This window comes from Macaca fascicularis, chromosome 5 (genome assembly GCF_037993035.2).
Source record: "Macaca fascicularis isolate 582-1 chromosome 5, T2T-MFA8v1.1".
Lineage (NCBI taxonomy): Eukaryota > Metazoa > Chordata > Mammalia > Primates > Cercopithecidae > Macaca > Macaca fascicularis.
Window position 1 is genome coordinate 113,634,321 of NC_088379.1, and position 18,076 is coordinate 113,652,396.

An 18,076-nucleotide genomic window follows, 5' to 3' on the forward strand; every position below is an offset into this window, starting at 1 on the left:
AAATATTAAGACCTTAAAAAAGGTCATTTTTTTTTTAAAAAAAGGAAAGCCTGGCCTTTAAATGGCCTACTTTGGAAGCTGTTGGAGAAGGCAGATGTGCTCCTACCTGGAAAGAGAAGTCTCTCCACTGCCTACCCACACTGGCCTCACCTTTTACCTCTCTTCCCTCCTTTCCAAATAACTGGTTTCTTCTCCCTTCTCTTCCTCCTCTCCTCCCACCGGACTTAAGCAGATTATAGTATTGCCTTTTAGGTAAGCAGGAATCCCCAAGTCTGGTCAGTAAGGGATCCTTGCCTTTCCTGCCGTGTCACAGGCCATCTTGGTTGGCATCAGCACCAGACCGGTTTGTATGTTTTTATCCACAAGGTGGCGCTGCAGGAAAGCCTGGAAGTTGGCCTTTTTAAAGCTTTTCCTCTCATGCCTTTGGCACCCCACTTTACTGTGACCTTAAAAAACTAAATTTGGCTTAAGTCAGTATGGATTTTTTTAAATTAAGAAGTTAATGTTTTATATATGCATATGCCTATATCCTCTTTTCCCCTGATCTACCTGTGTAACCTTAAAATTTTTTTGAACCATGTTGGTTCCTTGTTTTAATTTTTATTTCCATCCAATGGAAAAATAAAGCTTTTCACTTGAGGGAAAGTATCTTAATTCATGTTTATTATCAGATGTTTCTGATTGAGGATTTATGTGTTCATTTAGACTTTTGTCTTTTAGGTCTCTTTCTTTCATTATTCTTTGATCACTGAGAGTTTCATTTGTGACTGGAATTGGTTAAATAGCTTGATTAATTAGCCACCTCCTGTTATCTCACATACCTTGGAAGTTAACTAATACAAGTAGGTAGGGGAAATTTTGTTCCGGAAAATCAAGGAAGGATTGGTGAAAGTTAAATATCCCTTTGGAACAGGAAATTCCAATTTTATTTACCTTCAAATTTCAAAATGTAAAAACTGAAGCATCACTTGATTTCAGCCTCTTGTATGAAGATGTGTCTTTTCCCTGATTCCTCCAATGGGTCAGGACAACAGATGGGGCAGTAACTAGTCACCTTGCGCATTGCACCCAAGAGTCATGCTATTTCGAAAGATGAGATTCACTCTGATACGCCACCATATTTTCTCTTCACAGACATACAATCTTTGCCAGCAACACTTCCTCCTTGCAGATTACAAGCATAGCCAATGCCACCACCAGACAAGACCGATTCGCTGGCCTCCATTTCTTCAACCCAGTGCCCCTGATGAAACTTGTGGAGGTCAGTGGGTATCAGCTTGTGTGTGTCTGCCCGCTCTGCCAGCTCTCTCAGTCCTGCTTTTCTGTGTTACATCAGCCCTGCCACCAGTTGTCTAGGATGGGTTTTAACCTGAGGGTAGAAGGTTGTCCCTGAGGCTCATATCTAGGAAGGCCCCTATGCTTTGTTTCTTCACAGCCCTGTGTTTTGCTTAGTGATGTCCAGAAGGGCTGTTAACTTTGTGGAATGTCATTTACTTATTTGTGCCAGAGCTGATGGTCAGTGCTGAGAGGCATCAGAATGGGAAGGCAGCACTAGAAACCACAGGCTTGATGGGACCACGGAGAGGGCAGCTACACATGGTCATATTATCTCGTCGAGGTCAGCTTGCCCATGCTGTAAATGCAGTTCTCATTAGATCCGTTCTACTAGCTTGTCCACAGTTCCTGGGGTTAATTCTGACTCCGTGTAACGGTGCCTTAGCGTTGTCCCCAGATGAGGTACGTCTCCTGTGTGTTGTGATCAGAGCTATTAAAACCAGCTCCCACTGGGTGCGGTGGCTCATGCCTGTAATCCCAGAATTTTGGACGTGGAAGTAAGTGGATTGCTTGAGACCCAGGGATTCAAGAACAGCCTCGCAACATGGCAAGACCCCATCTCTACAAAAAATAAAAAATCAGCCAGGTGTTTTGGTACACGCATGTAGTCTCAGGTACTTGGAAGGCTGAAGTGGGAGGATTGATTGAGCTGGGAGGTTGAGGCTGCAGTGAGCTGTGGTTGCACCACTGCACTCCAGCCTGGACGACATAGCAAGATCCTATATCAAATAAAAAAACCCTACAAGTAAAAATATAAAACCAGCTTCTGATAGCCTTGAGCCTCCTGACCACAAACCTGGAAGGTGGAGGCAGGAGGCAGGAGGCAGGGAGGGTTTCCCCAGCATCCTATTTGGAATGCTTGGAGACTCCAATATGTTGGAGTTGGAGTCACAGTAGGCAGTTTGCACCTGAAGTGGGGCAACTTTCCTTTTACAGGGCCCTAATTACAGGGTCTGAGAAGCAGCCACTATTATTTGTTCTGAGGTTGAGGAGTTATTGCCGTGCGAAGTGTGGGGGACGCTTATGCTGCCATGCGGGTGATGTAGGGCCAGGTAAACCTCCAGAGACTGACTGTGGCCTCTCTGGGATTGTGTATCATCTGTTTTCTTCCTTATTGCCTTTTCCAACTCCTTTTCCTTCCTTTATCCTCCTCATTCCCCCGCCACTAAGCATAAGCATTTTTAATAAATCATAACAATGGCCCTTTTTTTAGTTTTCTCTCAAGTGACAACTTCGACTATCTTGCAGTAGGACTTTTCTGTCTTGCTAACATTGTTTCTCAGCTTCTTCCTATTTTCTCCTATCCTCCAAGTCTGATTTTTTGAGGAAGTTGAAGAATGAGTGGAGGGGTTTGGGGAACAGAAGAAATAGTGTTTATCCTCATGCAGATAAGAGCACAGAAGTGGCATGCATTTCCAACATTTCAGTACTTAGGGACTAATTTCTTTAGTTATTATATTGTATATATAAGTGTTTTAGAGATAGACACATTCTGTAGATTTACTTTAATAATGTTTTCAACTGCATTTATCTGGTAATGTATGCTTTTGTCTTTGGAAGTGTAGTGTGTTGGCTGTTAATAGCTGATGTTTAGCAAATCCTGCTATTTTCTAGAAAGTATTTTGTAAAAGTATTCTTCTCTATTCAGCTTTTATTGTTTAACTTTAACTCTTCCTTGTGTTGCTGGTGGTGTACACCAAAATGACTTGTATAATAAGCTGAGTGGCTCCTTTACTTAGGACTGGGCTCATTTAAATGTATATGTATGTATTTTTTTTTCAGACTCTGTTGTAACTATGAGCAGCATATCTGTACAAATTACTGTTTGTTGAATGAATGAATGAGTGACTAAACATGCGTCTCTCCTGTTTAAAAAAAAACAACAAACCTTCACTATTGTTAACTCCTGTAAACCAAAAACTTATTTTGAAAACTCCATAGTCAGCAACATTTGTCCCAGCTCAGTCTGTGGTTTTGATGCAGACTTTTTAGACCTCCTTTCAAACAGCTGTGGGATTCTGTTTGATTTGTGGTACCCACAGGGTAGCTTCTGGTCTTTCTCGTCCTCCTCATCTCCATCTTCACTGTGTCTTTTTCTGTTTCCATCCATTCACTTCTCTTGGTGTCACGACATGACACCATAGCCCAGGCTGTGATCACATGAAACAGGAGTGAGAACTCTTCTTCATTTATGTAGCACCTTTCATCCCTGCACAGACACTAGCTCATTAGTTCGCCAAGTCAGACGGCCCTCTTGCACAGTGAAGACATGCCCCAAAGGGTCAAAGTAGACTCTTTGACTCTGATTGAAGTTCTTTACTGGCCTTTACGTTTTACATATATATATATATATATATATATATATAAACTTCATCTGGTTCTTTCCATTTACCAAAATATAATTCCCGACACATGAGTTCTGTAAATGCTTACTGAGGGCTGACTGTGTGAGGCATTGTGCTTGATGCTGTCTCCTACAGAAGCCAGTAGGACAGCCCTTGTGTCCTTGCCTGCACCTCACAGAGGTCAGGAGGGCTGCTGGAGCAGGTAGCAGGCCCCGCTTGCTGTAATAAAAGCCTTCCCCAGCAGGATGAATATGCTCTAAAGCCAAGGGGCCGCTGGCCTCTAGAGCATCTGTGTGGCAGAGGGTGGAGTCATGGGAGGAATACTCAGGTAGGAATCCAGGAGACCTGTCACTTTGGCAAATTACTTCACTTTCCTGGGGCTCCTCATCATCTATAATAGAAGGTCAGGTCCCATGCAGAGGACTTTAAGGGCAACCATCATATACTTCCAGACTTCAAATAATTAAATAACAGAAGTCAGCATTTATTGAGCATTTGTGCTTAGGCTTTGTGCTTTACTCCCAATCTAACTTCATTCTCCTTGAGGTGAACAGAGAGATTTCAGTGTCATTTCAGTTTCAAGAAACATACTCAGGGACACACAGCCAGTAAGTGGTGCAACTGAACCCAGGCTTGTCTCAACAACAAAGCCTGTAAAACTGTCCTATGCACACACATACACACACACACGTACACACACACACTTGTATTTTAAGCCTTGATTTTGTACATTCTACAGTACTCTGTTGTCTTTTTTTTTTTTTTTTTTTTGAGACAGTGTCTTGCTCTGTCACCCAGGCTGGAGTGCAGTGGCATGATCTCGGCTCACTGCAACCTCCATCTCCCGGGTTCAAGCTATTCTCCTGCCTCAGCCTCCCAAGTAGCTGGGACTACAGACGCCCGCCACCACGCCCTACTAATTTTTGTATTTTTAGTAGAGACGGTGTTTCATCATGTTGGCCAGGATGGTCTTGATCTCTTGACTTCGTGATCTGCCCGCTTCAGCCTCCCAAAGTGCTGGGATTATAGGCATAAGCCAACACACCCGGCCTCTGTTGTCTTAAAATAGTCATTTTGGGAAATACATTGTTTCTGGCTTGAGATTCCTACTTCTATGCTGAAACTCAAACTATTTTTGTTGCCTATATGGAACCTTTTGATCAATCATTCCTTGAACCATTCTACTGAAGTTGCTTGCTGACTCTGGTCATAATTCTCTGCTTTGCATTTCCAGGTCATTAAAACACCAATGACCAGCCAGAAGACATTTGAATCTTTGGTAGACTTTAGCAAAGCCCTGGGAAAGCATCCTGTTGCTTGCAAGGTAAGAGTATGGGTAGCTTGGGAAGGAGGTGGTTCTTTTCTTCTTGGACCCTGACTTATTCCTGGTAGAATTCTTCTCATAGAATTATGTGAGAGGGAGCATTGTATACTGCAAGCTTGTCCACGTGCTGTAATGAGCAGTCCGCGCCTCCTGTTCTAGTTTGCAGATAGGGAAACTGGACTCCTAAGCCATGCCTAAGGCCATCAGGTGGATAGTCTGAGACCTGAATGGAGCTGAGGACTCCAGCTGAGTAGAGTCCTCAGTACTGCTCTCTAGGTCCTGGCTTTTGTCTCCTAATGAATGGCTGCATTTTCATAAATGGTTTTGGTTGCCCTATCAGCTTTAACTTCTACTGGGCCGCTGGGAGTCCGAACCCTGTGTGTCAGGTACAGCCTGGTAAATACATACATCCCTCACAGAAAATGAGGGCTTTACTTTTGCAAAAAATACTACAGATGGTGAAATAAATGATAAGACAGTAAGTGACCAACCTGCCAAAGTAGCAGTAAGGAACCTGTTTCTCACCGGAAAGTTGCATTATGTTTTTGTTGTTTGTTGTTTTGTTTTTCAAGAAGCAGCATGGTTTAGTGAAAAGCCTGCTTGACTTCCGTCTTTTTTTCCCCTTTCTTAAGCTACCCAGTTATTGTATATAAAATAATCCCAGTTGCTGAAATGATAACCTACCTGAAGGTAATTATTTTGATTACCTTAAGTTTCTCCATTTGCTTTAGTTCTTCTTTAGTTCCCCCAAAACTCAGGGACTATACTTATGCATGACTTGGAAGTTTTTGTTAAGGGGTAGTTTTGTCACAAAATGCTACACCATTACAAAGATTTACATATAAGTCATCTACTTTTTTTTTTAAAACCATAATCCTTTATATCATTATAGTTCTCATAGCAAACGTTTGCTTTCTAAAATATTCTCGAGTTTGAACTCACAGTACTGTACTAACTCATGAAAAATCATGTTGTTCATGAATCATCTGAAGAAGCCATCTGTTGAGGTGGACTCCAGCAGCCGAAGAAAGCAGGCTTGTGTGTTCTGCTCTTCCCTGTCCATAGGTAAAGTGTTGTTAGGGAGTCTCATGTTTTAATGCCCATTTTTTGTTTGTTTAGTTCCGTAGTCTTAAGTCATCTAGATTTCTAAAATCATGTTAATAATTGGATGTTATGATTGTACTTTCTTACCCAGTTATGCTTTGTTAGTGGAAGTAAGTAGTAATAGTATTGAAAAGAACATCTGTGCAAGACAAAAAGATATGGAAACAGAAGTATAGGGAAAAGCTAATGATTATCTTCAGCAGCATAATCATTAATTTACAAAGTAATGATTCAGTCTTCCATCAGAGTGGCCACGGCAGCTGCAGATATGGGAACTCTTTATTCTCATTAAGTTGTTCTCGTTAGGTCATTCCAGAACTCTTTCTGTGTGGTATTCTAAGGGCTTTCAGAGGGTCTTTCTGGGTCAGTTATTGAAGCTCTTGATGAGGCATCTGGACAGCATATGGCAACCACATAGGACAAGGGTCAGCAAACTTCTGTAAAGGACCAGATAGTGAATATTTTCAGCCATACAGTCTCTGTTGCAAGTACTTAGTTCTGTTGTTGTAGCATGAAAACAGCCATAGACAGTATATGCAGTATGAGTATGGCTATGCTCCAGTAAAACTTGACTTACAAAAACAGACTGTGGGTTGGATTTGGCCTACAGTATTGTACTTTACCAATACCTGACATAGAAGAGGGACATTAATATGCCTGGAATGTGCCTTCCTAGTGAGATTTCATGAGGGGAGTGTGGTATAAAGGTTAAGGGTATGAACTAGCCCGACTGGGTTCAAATCCTGGCACCGGCACTTATTAGCTGTGTAACCTTAGGCAAGCTACTTAACCTCGCTGTGCCTCAGTGTCCTCATGCCTCACATAGGGATAATTATAGTACCTGTCTCACAGGGTTATTATGAGGAATGAATAAATTAATTTTTTAAAGTATTTAGAACAGTACCTGGCACACAGTATAGTAAATAAAATGTGTTTAATAAATAAGAATCTGAAAAATATGAATTTGATTACATAAAATAAAATTACTTTATTTAAAGACTATGTCTTCTGCCAGGGACGGTGCCTCACGCCTATAATCCCAGCACTTTGGCCAAGGCAGGTGGATCACTTGAGCCCAGGAGTTTGAGACCAGCCTGGGCAACATGGCAAAACCCCTCTCTACAAAAATATAGCTGGAAATGGTGGTATGCACCTGTGGTCCCAGCTACTTGGGAGACTGAGGTGGGAGGGTCGCTTGAGCCCAGGGGGTGGAGGCTGCGGTGAGCTGAGATCACGCCACTGCACTCTAGCCTGGGCAACAGAGCAAGACCCTCCCCCCCCAAAAAAAAGACTATATCTCTTCACATTGCACCACTATACTGAGAGCCTCTGTCTCTCTGCATTCTCAGTAGCATCAAATGTTATTACCATGGGGGAAAAAACCTTTGATAATCTTATTGGCAGAAATGCATATTTTTTTTAATTACTGGTGAGTTTTTGTTTTGTTTTGTTTTTTGTTTTTTGTTTTTTTTTTTTGAGATGGACTCTCGCACTGTCGCCCAGGTTGGAGTTCAGTGGCACAATCTCAGCTCACTACAACCTCCACCTCCTGGGTTCAAGCGATTCTGCTGCCTCAGCTTTCTGAGTATCTGGGCCTACAGGTGCGCGCCACCACACCCGGCTAATTTTTGTATTTTTAGTAGAGACGGGGTTTCACCATGTTGGCCAGGCTGGTCTTGAACTCCTGACTTCGTGATCCTCCCGCCTTGGCCTCCGAAAGTGCTGGGATTACAGGCGTGAGCCACTGCGTCTGGCCAGTGAGTCTAAATATTTAATGAGTCTTGGCACTTTTTCCTTATTGAGCTCTGTGAGCTTTTTCTCAAGAAGATATTAACTATTCTAATTGGAGCAAATGTTTTTCTCAGGCTGCTTTCTGACTTGTGACCTTACATATAGTGTGCTTCATGTTCTCAGGTACCCTATCTTGAGTTTCTATAGTGAACCTTTTGAAGTTGAAAAGAGTATTTTTGCCTCAATTATAAAATCTGTATTGTTTCATAATCTTAATTAAGCTGATAAAACTTGTTGGTGCATCTTTGTGCTCATGTGGCAGTAGATGGGATTAGGACTTGGTTTCAGTTTGCTCAGGGTTAAAGGAGGTTCATATCCTTTGTGTTACTGTCCAGTTTCCCAGCATGCAGTCAGGTTAGCTCTGTGAGGAGTGCCTGGTCATCTGTAATTTAGACATTAAGGAAGTACCTAGTGTGTGCTAGAAATGGAATGCAGAGTTTGGGCCAGGGTGAGGAGTTCTGCCCTCAGGAGGATCACAGCCTTTTGACCAAAGAGGAGGCACCATTTGCCTAGTGGAAATCAGCTTCAACAAAAAATCACCTGTTTTTCTCTACAAATCCCCAGAAGAGATCAGTAGATAAAATCCAGATCCCACACCTGTCCTCCGGAGAGATGATTAATGTTAGTTACTGAGAAGGGAAACAGATGAAAGGCGTGTGTGGCACAGGGTCCACCCCAGGATGCAGAGGTCTTAGGGGGTGTGCCGTGAAAGGCCAGCTCTCTGTAGGGGCTCTGCTCCTTTGTCGGAGCACCTGCCGCCAAGTCAGCTCCACTGCACTGTGCGCTGGAACCTGAGAAGATGCTGAGTAGCCTAGGATTGGCTCCAAGGAGCCTGGAAAGCAGTCCTCCTTTGAGGACTGTTCAAGGTGGAGTGTGACGTTTTGTCGATTCTTGAAAGGGAAGTGGGAGGAAAGAGGAGGAGTAAAGGGATGAGTATAGGGCTGTGTGTACAGCATTTTATGTGTTTTCTGATTTATCTTCACAACTTTGAGACAAACTGTCACCCCCAATCCAAAGATGATGAAACTGAGATTCAGAATGACAGAAGGACCAAGAGAGCATTCAAGATTGAACCCAAATCTGCCTGTCCCAAAGCCATGCTCTTCCAGGTCACCCATGTGCCTTCATCTGCCTTTATGTCAGGATCTGTGCAGTGGGGCATCTGGGTTTGAATTTTTTTAAGGACTATGATTGTTGGATAAATTGTCATATGAGATAGATATACAGCCATGCTGCAGATTTTGAAAATGTACAGCTTGATAAATGGGGGCAAACATGATCCAGGGTAAGAAGGGGCGATTTGGTGACTTCACAAAAGATGCCATTTAATGAAAGTTTACTAGTTTTTTGTTTTTCTCTCTCCCAAAACAGGACACTCCTGGGTTTATTGTGAACCGCCTCCTGGTTCCATACCTCATGGAAGCAATCAGGCTGTATGAACGAGGTATCCTTCCTGACCCAGGCCAGGAGCTGCAGGCCTCAGCTCCTGGCACCACTGTCTGGAATTCTCAGTGTCTCTAGCAGGGGTTGGGCCATGCACAATGGAGGAAGCAGTGTCTGTTTTCTAGCTGTGTGAGCTCAGCTGCACCATGGGCCCTGGTACCTTTTTCACTGTTTTCCCAGGGCCTCCTGGCTTCCCTGTGAGGCCTCTGAGAAAGGGTTCTGGAACTCCCAACTACAGTCCCAGCCAGAGCAATTGCACGGCCAGCCCAGGTTGATATCCTGGATCTCTGCTTTTGATTAAAAGGTTTACTGCTTTTAAAAATTATCGTAATGTAAAAATCACTGGGCTAGGGGATCTTGAAAGTTCCTTAAGGTTCTAAAACTTGTGACTGACAGGTGATGAGAAATATGTGACAAGGCCGATATGTGGTAAGGACAGTTTTTAGTAGTCTTGTGTCTGTCCTTACTGAATGATGTCATGATACACTTTTTGTAACCTTAAGAATGGTCTAAACAGTTTTCTTCAATACTTGATTGACAAAGAGTGCTTTTCTCTGCTGTAGAAATATCGCTTGGGACAGGGTCCAGGCTTCTGAATTGATCTGCATCCTCCTGCTTGCTTCCCCTCCCTGGTTTCTGGAAAGGTAGCTATCATATCTGCCTCAAAGGCAAACAAGCCTTAATAGGACTGGATAAAAAGCAAGTGTAATTGTTTTCAATTACTTCATTCATAAATGCTCACTCCTGAGAGTGTCATTTTTGAAACAAAACATTTACACCAGCTCTTCCAGAGAGATGAAAGCACATTTGCTTCCTCAAAATCTGCTTTAAATATTAAAACTTTTCTCTCTGGTTTATGGAAGCAATTGCCTCACTTTTGCTCCAAGATCAAACCAACACTTCTATGTTTATCTATCAACAAATATGCCTAATTACACCTCAAAGAAAGCACGGAGCATTTTGCCCTACCTTGAAAGGCAGTTGTATGTCTTTTTTTTTTTTTTTTAAACAAAATGTAATGTTTTAGAATGTAGCATGTGAGAGATCCACCTCTTGATGGTGTTTTCCTCACTGTCCCTTTGATACATTCTCCAGTGCACCAAGTATCAGATGGTAAGTTGAAAGCCCTCTTCTTGTCTGTGGTCCCTTTCTGCACAGGTGCGTGCCCTTTGGCCCTCACTATCCCTGGCCACCTGTGGGCTGAAGCTGGAGAAGCAGGACCTGGCTTCAGGACATGCTCTTAGCTTTCTGTGGGCATGGGCTTCAACAGCCTATCATTGCTGGTCCCCCTGCTTCTCTTTCCACCACCTCTTCAGAATCTGCTTCTGAAGGAGCTGGGTGCCCTGCCTGGGGTGGGTGCTGGTTCCCCACTGCACACTATAGTCACACCCCAGGCCTCTTACCATGTCCCCCCACCCACTGCCTGCTCCCTCCTGTTAGCCAACATAGAGGAGTGCTCAGAGCACGCCCACCATGCCATCTCCGTCCCACAGTTCCACCTTGAAGCCTCAAGCATCTGGAGACTCCCTTTCTTGTCTGCCACATCTGTTCATCACTTTTGATTCCTTCCTGTCATGCCTGTTCCGCCTCTTCATCCAGCTTTTCCCCATCCCAGTCTGGCTGCCTTCATGAGGTTCCTCAGGTAGCAGAGAAATTCACGCCACTCATGTCTTTTCCTGACTGGTCCCCACTACCGCGCTTACTGAGAAAGTATCATGTTGTCCAGGAAGTTGAGACACTGCCTACTGCATCTGCCCACACACCCCCTGCACAGCCTCGGCAGATGCTCTGTGACTGTTTCTGAACTCATGCAAGGAGAACTTCCTGTCCCCCACTGTTGATCCACCTGGGGCTGCATGCCGTGGTGTCGCCAGTGCTGCCGTGAGTGGCGCAGGCTCCCTGGAATGATGTGTGGGCTGTTATGGGTCGGGCCTCCTGGATGACTGGGCCCCCGCCACGAGCACTTCTCGCCAGTCCCCATAGGATCTCGTGGAGGCTCATGCCCTCTTGCTCTGATGTCTGTCCACTCATTGTGGCTTCCGTGTTGGGCCTTCTTTCCCAGTGTCCCAGCTCTGTCCTCACTCTTCTGTTGCTCTTGTTCCTTCACACTATGACTGAGGCCTGATGCATGCCCCAGTCAACTGTCACACCTGTGGGTCAGAGGGACAGAGGCTGGATGGGCTGTGTCTGACAGTGGATCGCTGCCTTTGCCAGGCACCCACTCCTAATTGCCAGCGTGGGCAGGGCGGTGGGGCCGAATGGTCAGCTCTTCTCAGGAGGGCTCTGCTGGCAGCAGGCCTGGGAGGAACATGAGCCTGTCCCCCAGTCACCATGTGACATCTTGCTCACATTGTCGCCCCTGCTCAAGACAGGCTTAGGGGTTCTCTGGTGACCTGCCATCTACAGGCTCTGCCAGAGAGCCTTCCTTCTGGCCACTCTGTGCCCCTGCTGTCATCACCGCAGATTCTACTCCCGCCATTCCCACATGGCCCCACCTGAGTGTCTGCAGAGCTCCCAGCTGGATGTCATCTCTGTCATCACAACTCTTCATGCTTTGGCTCTCCCTTGGGTCACTTGTCACTGTCTTCCCTGTGGCATGGCAGGTGTTTTCTTTCCCTTACTGTACTCTCTTTTCTGGGGCACTCTGGCTCCTCTTCATCTTTATTTGCCCCAAAGTGCCTGTGTAGGGCGGGCACATAGGCAGCTGCTGATGAGTAAAAATGCTGTTTCTGAGTTGTTGCTGGGTGCCTCTGTTCATGCTAAGAATGGTTGGCAGGTGGTGCTGCTGAGCCAGCCAAGGAAACAGAAGTCGGGCAAGTCCCAGGCCCTCAGCTGTGCTGATCTGGAGTTTACTGAGGAAGCTTTCCTTTGCTGTCTTGTCTGGAGTTAGAGGCTCTTAACTGGAGGGAGGAGGGAGAGGGTGTCCAATGAACCTCCTAAGGTTGATGCAGAATTTGGGGTATATGTGCACTTTTTATGGAGAGGGTGTCTGATTGTCAGACGTACTTGATTCTAAAGAAGTTTAGGAATTACTCGTTTAAAACATGATTCCACGTCTAACTCTCACTTGGCACAACAATTTTTATTTCTCTGTTTCTGAAAGTTTGCCTCTTTTTCTCTGCATTATTGAGAACAGGATTTTTTGAGTTGTGCTGACTTTGTAGGGTTATTTAGATATTTTTCTATCATGTGCTGTATCTTCATATTATTTGTTGAAATAAAACAGTCCTCAAGTGAGTCTCTGAATCTGCAATTACAGCCTTGCTTTTAGGGTTCATTGTCCTGTCCTTGAATATAGATTTCATTAAATGACTTTAGCTGAGTTGCAACCATTATGCTGTCAGATTTCTGTCCCAGGGAGACTGCCCATGATAAATGAACCAGTACGTAAGCATGTTAGGTTGTGATGAATAATTGTAGAGAAGAAGATAGTAAGAGATGGCAAGAGTCTTGTCCTGGCCTTTTCTTTAGTTCAGGGAGTTGCTTCTTTTATATATGCAGGGAGAAGAGGCTCTCTGAAAGATGACACCTGAGCAGAGGCCTGGAGGAAGTAAGAGACTGAGCCCCAAAGATGTCCGAGGGCAGCACCCTAAGAACAGGGAGCTTATCCCAAGCCTGAGGAGCCTGTGAGGCCAGCACTTCCAGCATTCCGGGGCTCTATCAGCACAGAAGCTGCGAGGCTTCCTAATGAAATCCTCTGAGTAGAACCCACTTTTAAGCTTCAGAGCCACACCCCAAATATGCTGTGTTCCTTCCCATTCCTCCCGCTGCATGTGCTGTTCTCTCTACCTAGAATGCCCTTCCTGGTCTGCTCATCTCAGGATTACCTTCATCTTCCAGGACCCAGGCATGGAGGTGGTTTTGGTGAAGCCCTGGCAGTGTGAGTAAACCTGTCCATCTTTTCTCACACAGAGCTGTGTGAGTCATGAATCTTCAGGTCTTATTGTGTTGAAGCTTTTGGCTTACACATCTGAGTTCTCCCATTATATCATGAGTACCTTGAATGCTTGTCTTGTTTATCTTTGTCTCATTCTACATCTCTGGTGCCTGCTACATAATAAATAGAAGTTGAATGAATGAATGAGGCTGCCTATATGATTATTTTTGTTTCTTTGCTTTCTTATGGCCTAACACTCAAATCATGATTTCTCAGGCATCTCTAATCCTGATTAGTGTAGTTATTAGTAATGTCAACCATAATAAATAATTGAGGTGTATTTTAATCACCTTATAATGCCTTGAAATCCTTTGGCATTACTTTAGTACTTTATATGCTTTTAAAAAATGTCGTCTTTATCAATGTTTAAGTAGTTTCTCTGAGTGTCAACATTTTTCCCTGTTTTCTTTAACTTTGATCTGATTGACTTCTTTATGCTTTGGAACAAAATTCTAGATAGCCACTTGTTGCAGACTATTCTACTTTTCTGATTTCAAAGAAAGGGAACAGGTTGTTCTCTATAAAGGCCTCTTGGGGCCAAAGGACATAGTAAGAGTAAATTTCCAAGGGAAAAGCACATTGATCCTTGTCTTAGTCTACTCAACAGACTTCCAAACGTGTGGCAATTCTAACTCAGGTTTGGGATTTTCTTTAAAAGGTATCTTGACTAAAAGATTTGTGTGAATGTGATGCCAGAGGAGTACTCCTTACTTGTAAAACCCAAAAAACTAGGGGAAAAAAATACATACAATAACTATACATACAAAAGCAGAAAGCTTAGTTTTCTTTTTAAAGAAAGTTTATTTATAAATCAAAAATATGCTGTAGCATTAAATGATATTTTAATAAATGATTCCAGAGTTGGAAAATCCCAATTTATTTGAAAGTAGCTGAAGTTTCCAGGCATGGAGGCTTCTGTCTCAGTGAACAGGGTATTAGTACTCCAGAATTCACCTCAGTGGTGCAGTAGCTTTGAAAATCTTGGGCCACACACTGTGGCTTACACCTGTAATCTCAGCACTTTGGGAAGCTGAGGCGGGAGGATCACTTGAGTTTGGGAGTTTGAGACCAGCCTGGCCAAATGGTGAAACCCTGTCTCTACTAAAAATATAAATATTAGCTCTGTATGGGGGTGCACACCTGTAGTCTCAGCCACTTGGGAGGCTGAGGCAGGAGAATCACTTGAACCCAGGAGGCAGAGGTTGCAGCAAGCCAAGATTGTGCCATTGCACTCCAGTTTGGGTAACAGAGCAAGACTCTGTCTCAAAAAAACAAAACCTTATGACCTCTTTGGCATGTACTTTAGAGAGGAAATCTTACCCAAGCCAGAAAGTCTCACTCTAAGACATTTTTTTTTATTGTGCAAGCATATAAAATTCTAGTAATTCTGGGGCTAATCCTGTGATAAGGAGAATTCAAGGAAAGGTGGTGGTGACCCAGTGCTGCCCTTTTCTCCTTAGGTGATGCATCCAAAGAAGACATTGACACTGCTATGAAATTAGGAGCCGGTTACCCCATGGGCCCATTTGAGCTTCTAGATTATGTCGGACTAGATACTACAAAGTTCATCGTGGATGGTAGGAATTGGAATTTTTTGTTGTCTTTATTGAGTTGAGGTAGTTTTTCTGAACTGTAAATTATAATGCCTTTTAAAAACAAGTTAGCAGGGGTCTTAATTAAGACCTTCCAAAATCCTGCCTTAGCAGGTTGAGGATTCATGAACAGATGACAGGAGAAGGAAGAATGTGACTGCCTAGTATCTCTTTAACAGGGTAACCTTGAAGACAAAATATAGCACAAAAAGGTCTTGTGTGACCTTCACCCAGTTTCCCCCAATGGTTATATAGCCATAGTATAATATTAAATCCCAGGAAATTGACATTGGTACAATGTATTATTTTATCACATAAATTGATTTGTGTAACCTCTATTGCAAGCAAGATACACATCCATTTAAAAATATATATATCCATTGTAATGTAATAGCTCTGAAGACAGGGTAAAAATAATAATTAAAACTGGACTACTGAAGTTGAATGTAGCTATCTGTTCCCAAGTTTCACAGAATACTAGTTGAAGAATTAAATTTTGAATTTTATGTGAATGCAAAATACCAATGGCAGGAATGCAGACTTTTTATCGTGTATTCTGAAAGTTAACTGTGCCAGTGATAGTTAACTAACAGAAGCAAATTAATGGCTTCTGTCAGTGTACTTGGGCCTTTGGCCTTAGTGATTTCTGAGAAGACACTGGATAAGCAGGAGGGCCATAGCAGGGCCAGGCTTCAGGCAGCACAGGTGGGTGGCAGTGCAGCAGCTTTGGGGCTGATGTGACTGCACCAGCACAGCCTTCCTTGGTGCCTCTGCAGTGGTGGCCAGAGGGGTGCCATGCCTGGGGGGCTCTCCCACAGCAGAGGCAGGCCTCCAGACTTGCCCTTGGGAATGCCAAGGTGTAAAAATAAACCCAGCACTTCATCCTGAGTTCTTTTCCCTCCTCTCAATAGGGTGGCATGAAATAGATGTGAAGAACCCATTACATCAGCCCAGCCCATTCTTGAATAAGCTGGTAGCAGAGAACAAGTTTGGCAAGAAGACTGGAGAAGGATTTTACAAATACAAATGATGTGCAGCTTCTCCGGCTCTGAGAAGAACCCCTGAGAGCACTTTCCAGCCAGTGCCCCGAGTGCCTGTGGGAAGGCTCTTTGTTCTGACATTCTCTCACACAGCACAGTCTAATCAATGTGCATTTTGATTGTAATCTATCTGAAGTGATTATTACACCAGTTACAGCAGTAATAGATTCTCCATTAAGAACTAATTTCCTTTTTTAGTCTGTTCACTTCTGTGTATTTTCTAAACAGCTTTATACCCTTGGTGCCTTGGAGCAAACTTTTTTTTTTGAACCTTGTCATTTTTATGAAGAATTGCCTGGATTCGTTCTCTCATCAAGGGAAAAGTACTTCCTCCGAGAGTGCGAGTGCACCATGCCCCCTGTTGCTGCATGCGAGAGTGACAAGCCACCGGCACGACGTGGTATGTCTGTGAAGCACTGCAGCGAGCAGCACCTGGATCTTGCCTTTATAAGAACATTTTACTGCCTGGAGCTTTGAGTCTTGCCCTACATTCTGGGCACGACATAAGATGTGTCTTTATTCAGTTCATCGTGAAGATGCTGCTGCTGGATGGGTCGGCATATCTCTGTGTGCATGGTTTGCAGGAGGTCAGTTTTCATGGTCAGTCAGTTCCACAGATCTGAATGATTACTGTCTGTCTGTGTCTTTTTTCCATGAGAAATCGCTGTTGCAAATTGCCTATAAATTGACTACTAAAATACAATGTTTTCGTCTGAAAATTTGAATTGAAAAAGAAATGTATAATATAAAATTGTAATACACTCAAACGTTTATAAAAGTAAAAAGTTGATAATTTAGCAGAAGCTATTTCCCCTCTTCTTTGGCCGGCTGTTAATTTTTAAAGTGGGAGTGATGGGAAGGAGGAGTGGCAGGAGAAGGCGTTTGTGTGAAACCTGCCTGTGGCCATCGCTGCCAGATTTCTTACCAGGAAAGCAGTAATAAGGGCACAGAGAACAATTTTTAAGGAACATCTGTTTCTTCTTTGCCAACAAAGTGAAATAGTGTAACGTAAGCTTCTTTTAATCATTGGCTTGAGAAAATGTCTTCCAAGATAGAATTTTGGAGTTGGAAAGACATCAGAAATCCTGAGGTCCAGTAGCCTCATTAGCAGAAAGCTTAAGGAATGTGTCCAAAGTCACTAGATATTTTGTCACAGAGCCTAGATTAGGACTAGGTTTTGATAAAATTAAGTATAAAATAGCCCATTTGAAAATCTCAGATCCAGACTTTCAGACAGGACTTTCCCTAAAATGGACATCCTTGTTTGGTATCCTGGGTCATATAGGTCTAATAGTCGAGAGACTTTTTTTCTTCATTTTATGACTGATAAAAGGGAGCTTATTAATTTTTAAAAATTTGAATATAAGCATAGTGGGAAAAAAAATACATCGGTGCATTTTTACCGCACATAGAACCTGGGTAGGACACTTTTAGGTTATTCTTATAAAACGCTGCCTAACGAACAAAAGGAAGCACCTGTGAGGCCACCCGCATTTCCATCGCTAAAGCTTACCCTTGCGGTCTGACAGCTCCCTGCTTTCTCTCAGGCTGGCTTTTGACCTTTGACATGAGCCCTGGACCTAAGTGGGGGCTTCACTTCCTTACCGTCTCACCAGAGTCCCCATAGGATGCAGGCCCTTGTCCTGGAAATGGCAGCATTCATTCTTGACCACTGAATTCCAGGAAAGATGTAACTCAGCAATGCGACTGTCAGCCTGCCAGGATGAGAAGGTAGGGGCTGCAGCAGTCTTTCTGGCTGGCGTTTTAAAATAGTTTAAGTCTACCAAATAGTCAAAAGGCCTAGTCTCTCAGTATCCTTTTATTGTTTTCAAAAAATATTTTCCATGCACCATGTTTGGAACCAGGAAGGGATTTTTAACATCCTTCCCTTAGACATAGGAGGTGAGGGAGTAGCTTTTTCTTTCCCAACTCCACATCTCTGCGTTCTCAGGTGAATGAAGCTGCTTGCCATGGAGAGATCTTGGGGCCAGCGGGAGGGAAGGTCATGTCAGTCAGGTTCTCTGCTTCCAAATACAGGCCCGCTGCTGCTGTTTGCTCAGTCTGTGGTTAAGAACTGAGCCTCAGTGAGAGCCCCAGGTGCCTTGCATCATCCTCCACTGTGTTTTGACAGCATTTGTTCAAGAGGGAGGGTGGGTCCTGGCAGT

The 18,076-nt window shown here is 43.6% G+C and overlaps 1 protein-coding gene across 1 annotated transcript in view; it reads left to right on the forward strand.

The window, feature by feature from the left end:
* Nucleotides 1–16,711, forward strand: part of HADH (hydroxyacyl-CoA dehydrogenase) — a 46,037-nt gene extending 29,326 nt beyond the window's left edge. The window contains exons 4-8 of the mRNA XM_045392727.3: nucleotides 1,135–1,261; nucleotides 4,915–5,004; nucleotides 9,271–9,343; nucleotides 14,740–14,856; nucleotides 15,783–16,711. Coding sequence (XP_045248662.2) covers nucleotides 1,135–1,261; nucleotides 4,915–5,004; nucleotides 9,271–9,343; nucleotides 14,740–14,856; nucleotides 15,783–15,901 — 526 coding nt within the window. The 3' untranslated portion in view covers nucleotides 15,902–16,711. The remainder of the gene's footprint in view (nucleotides 1–1,134; nucleotides 1,262–4,914; nucleotides 5,005–9,270; nucleotides 9,344–14,739; nucleotides 14,857–15,782) is intronic.
* The last annotated feature ends 1,365 nt before the right edge of the window (nucleotides 16,712–18,076 follow it).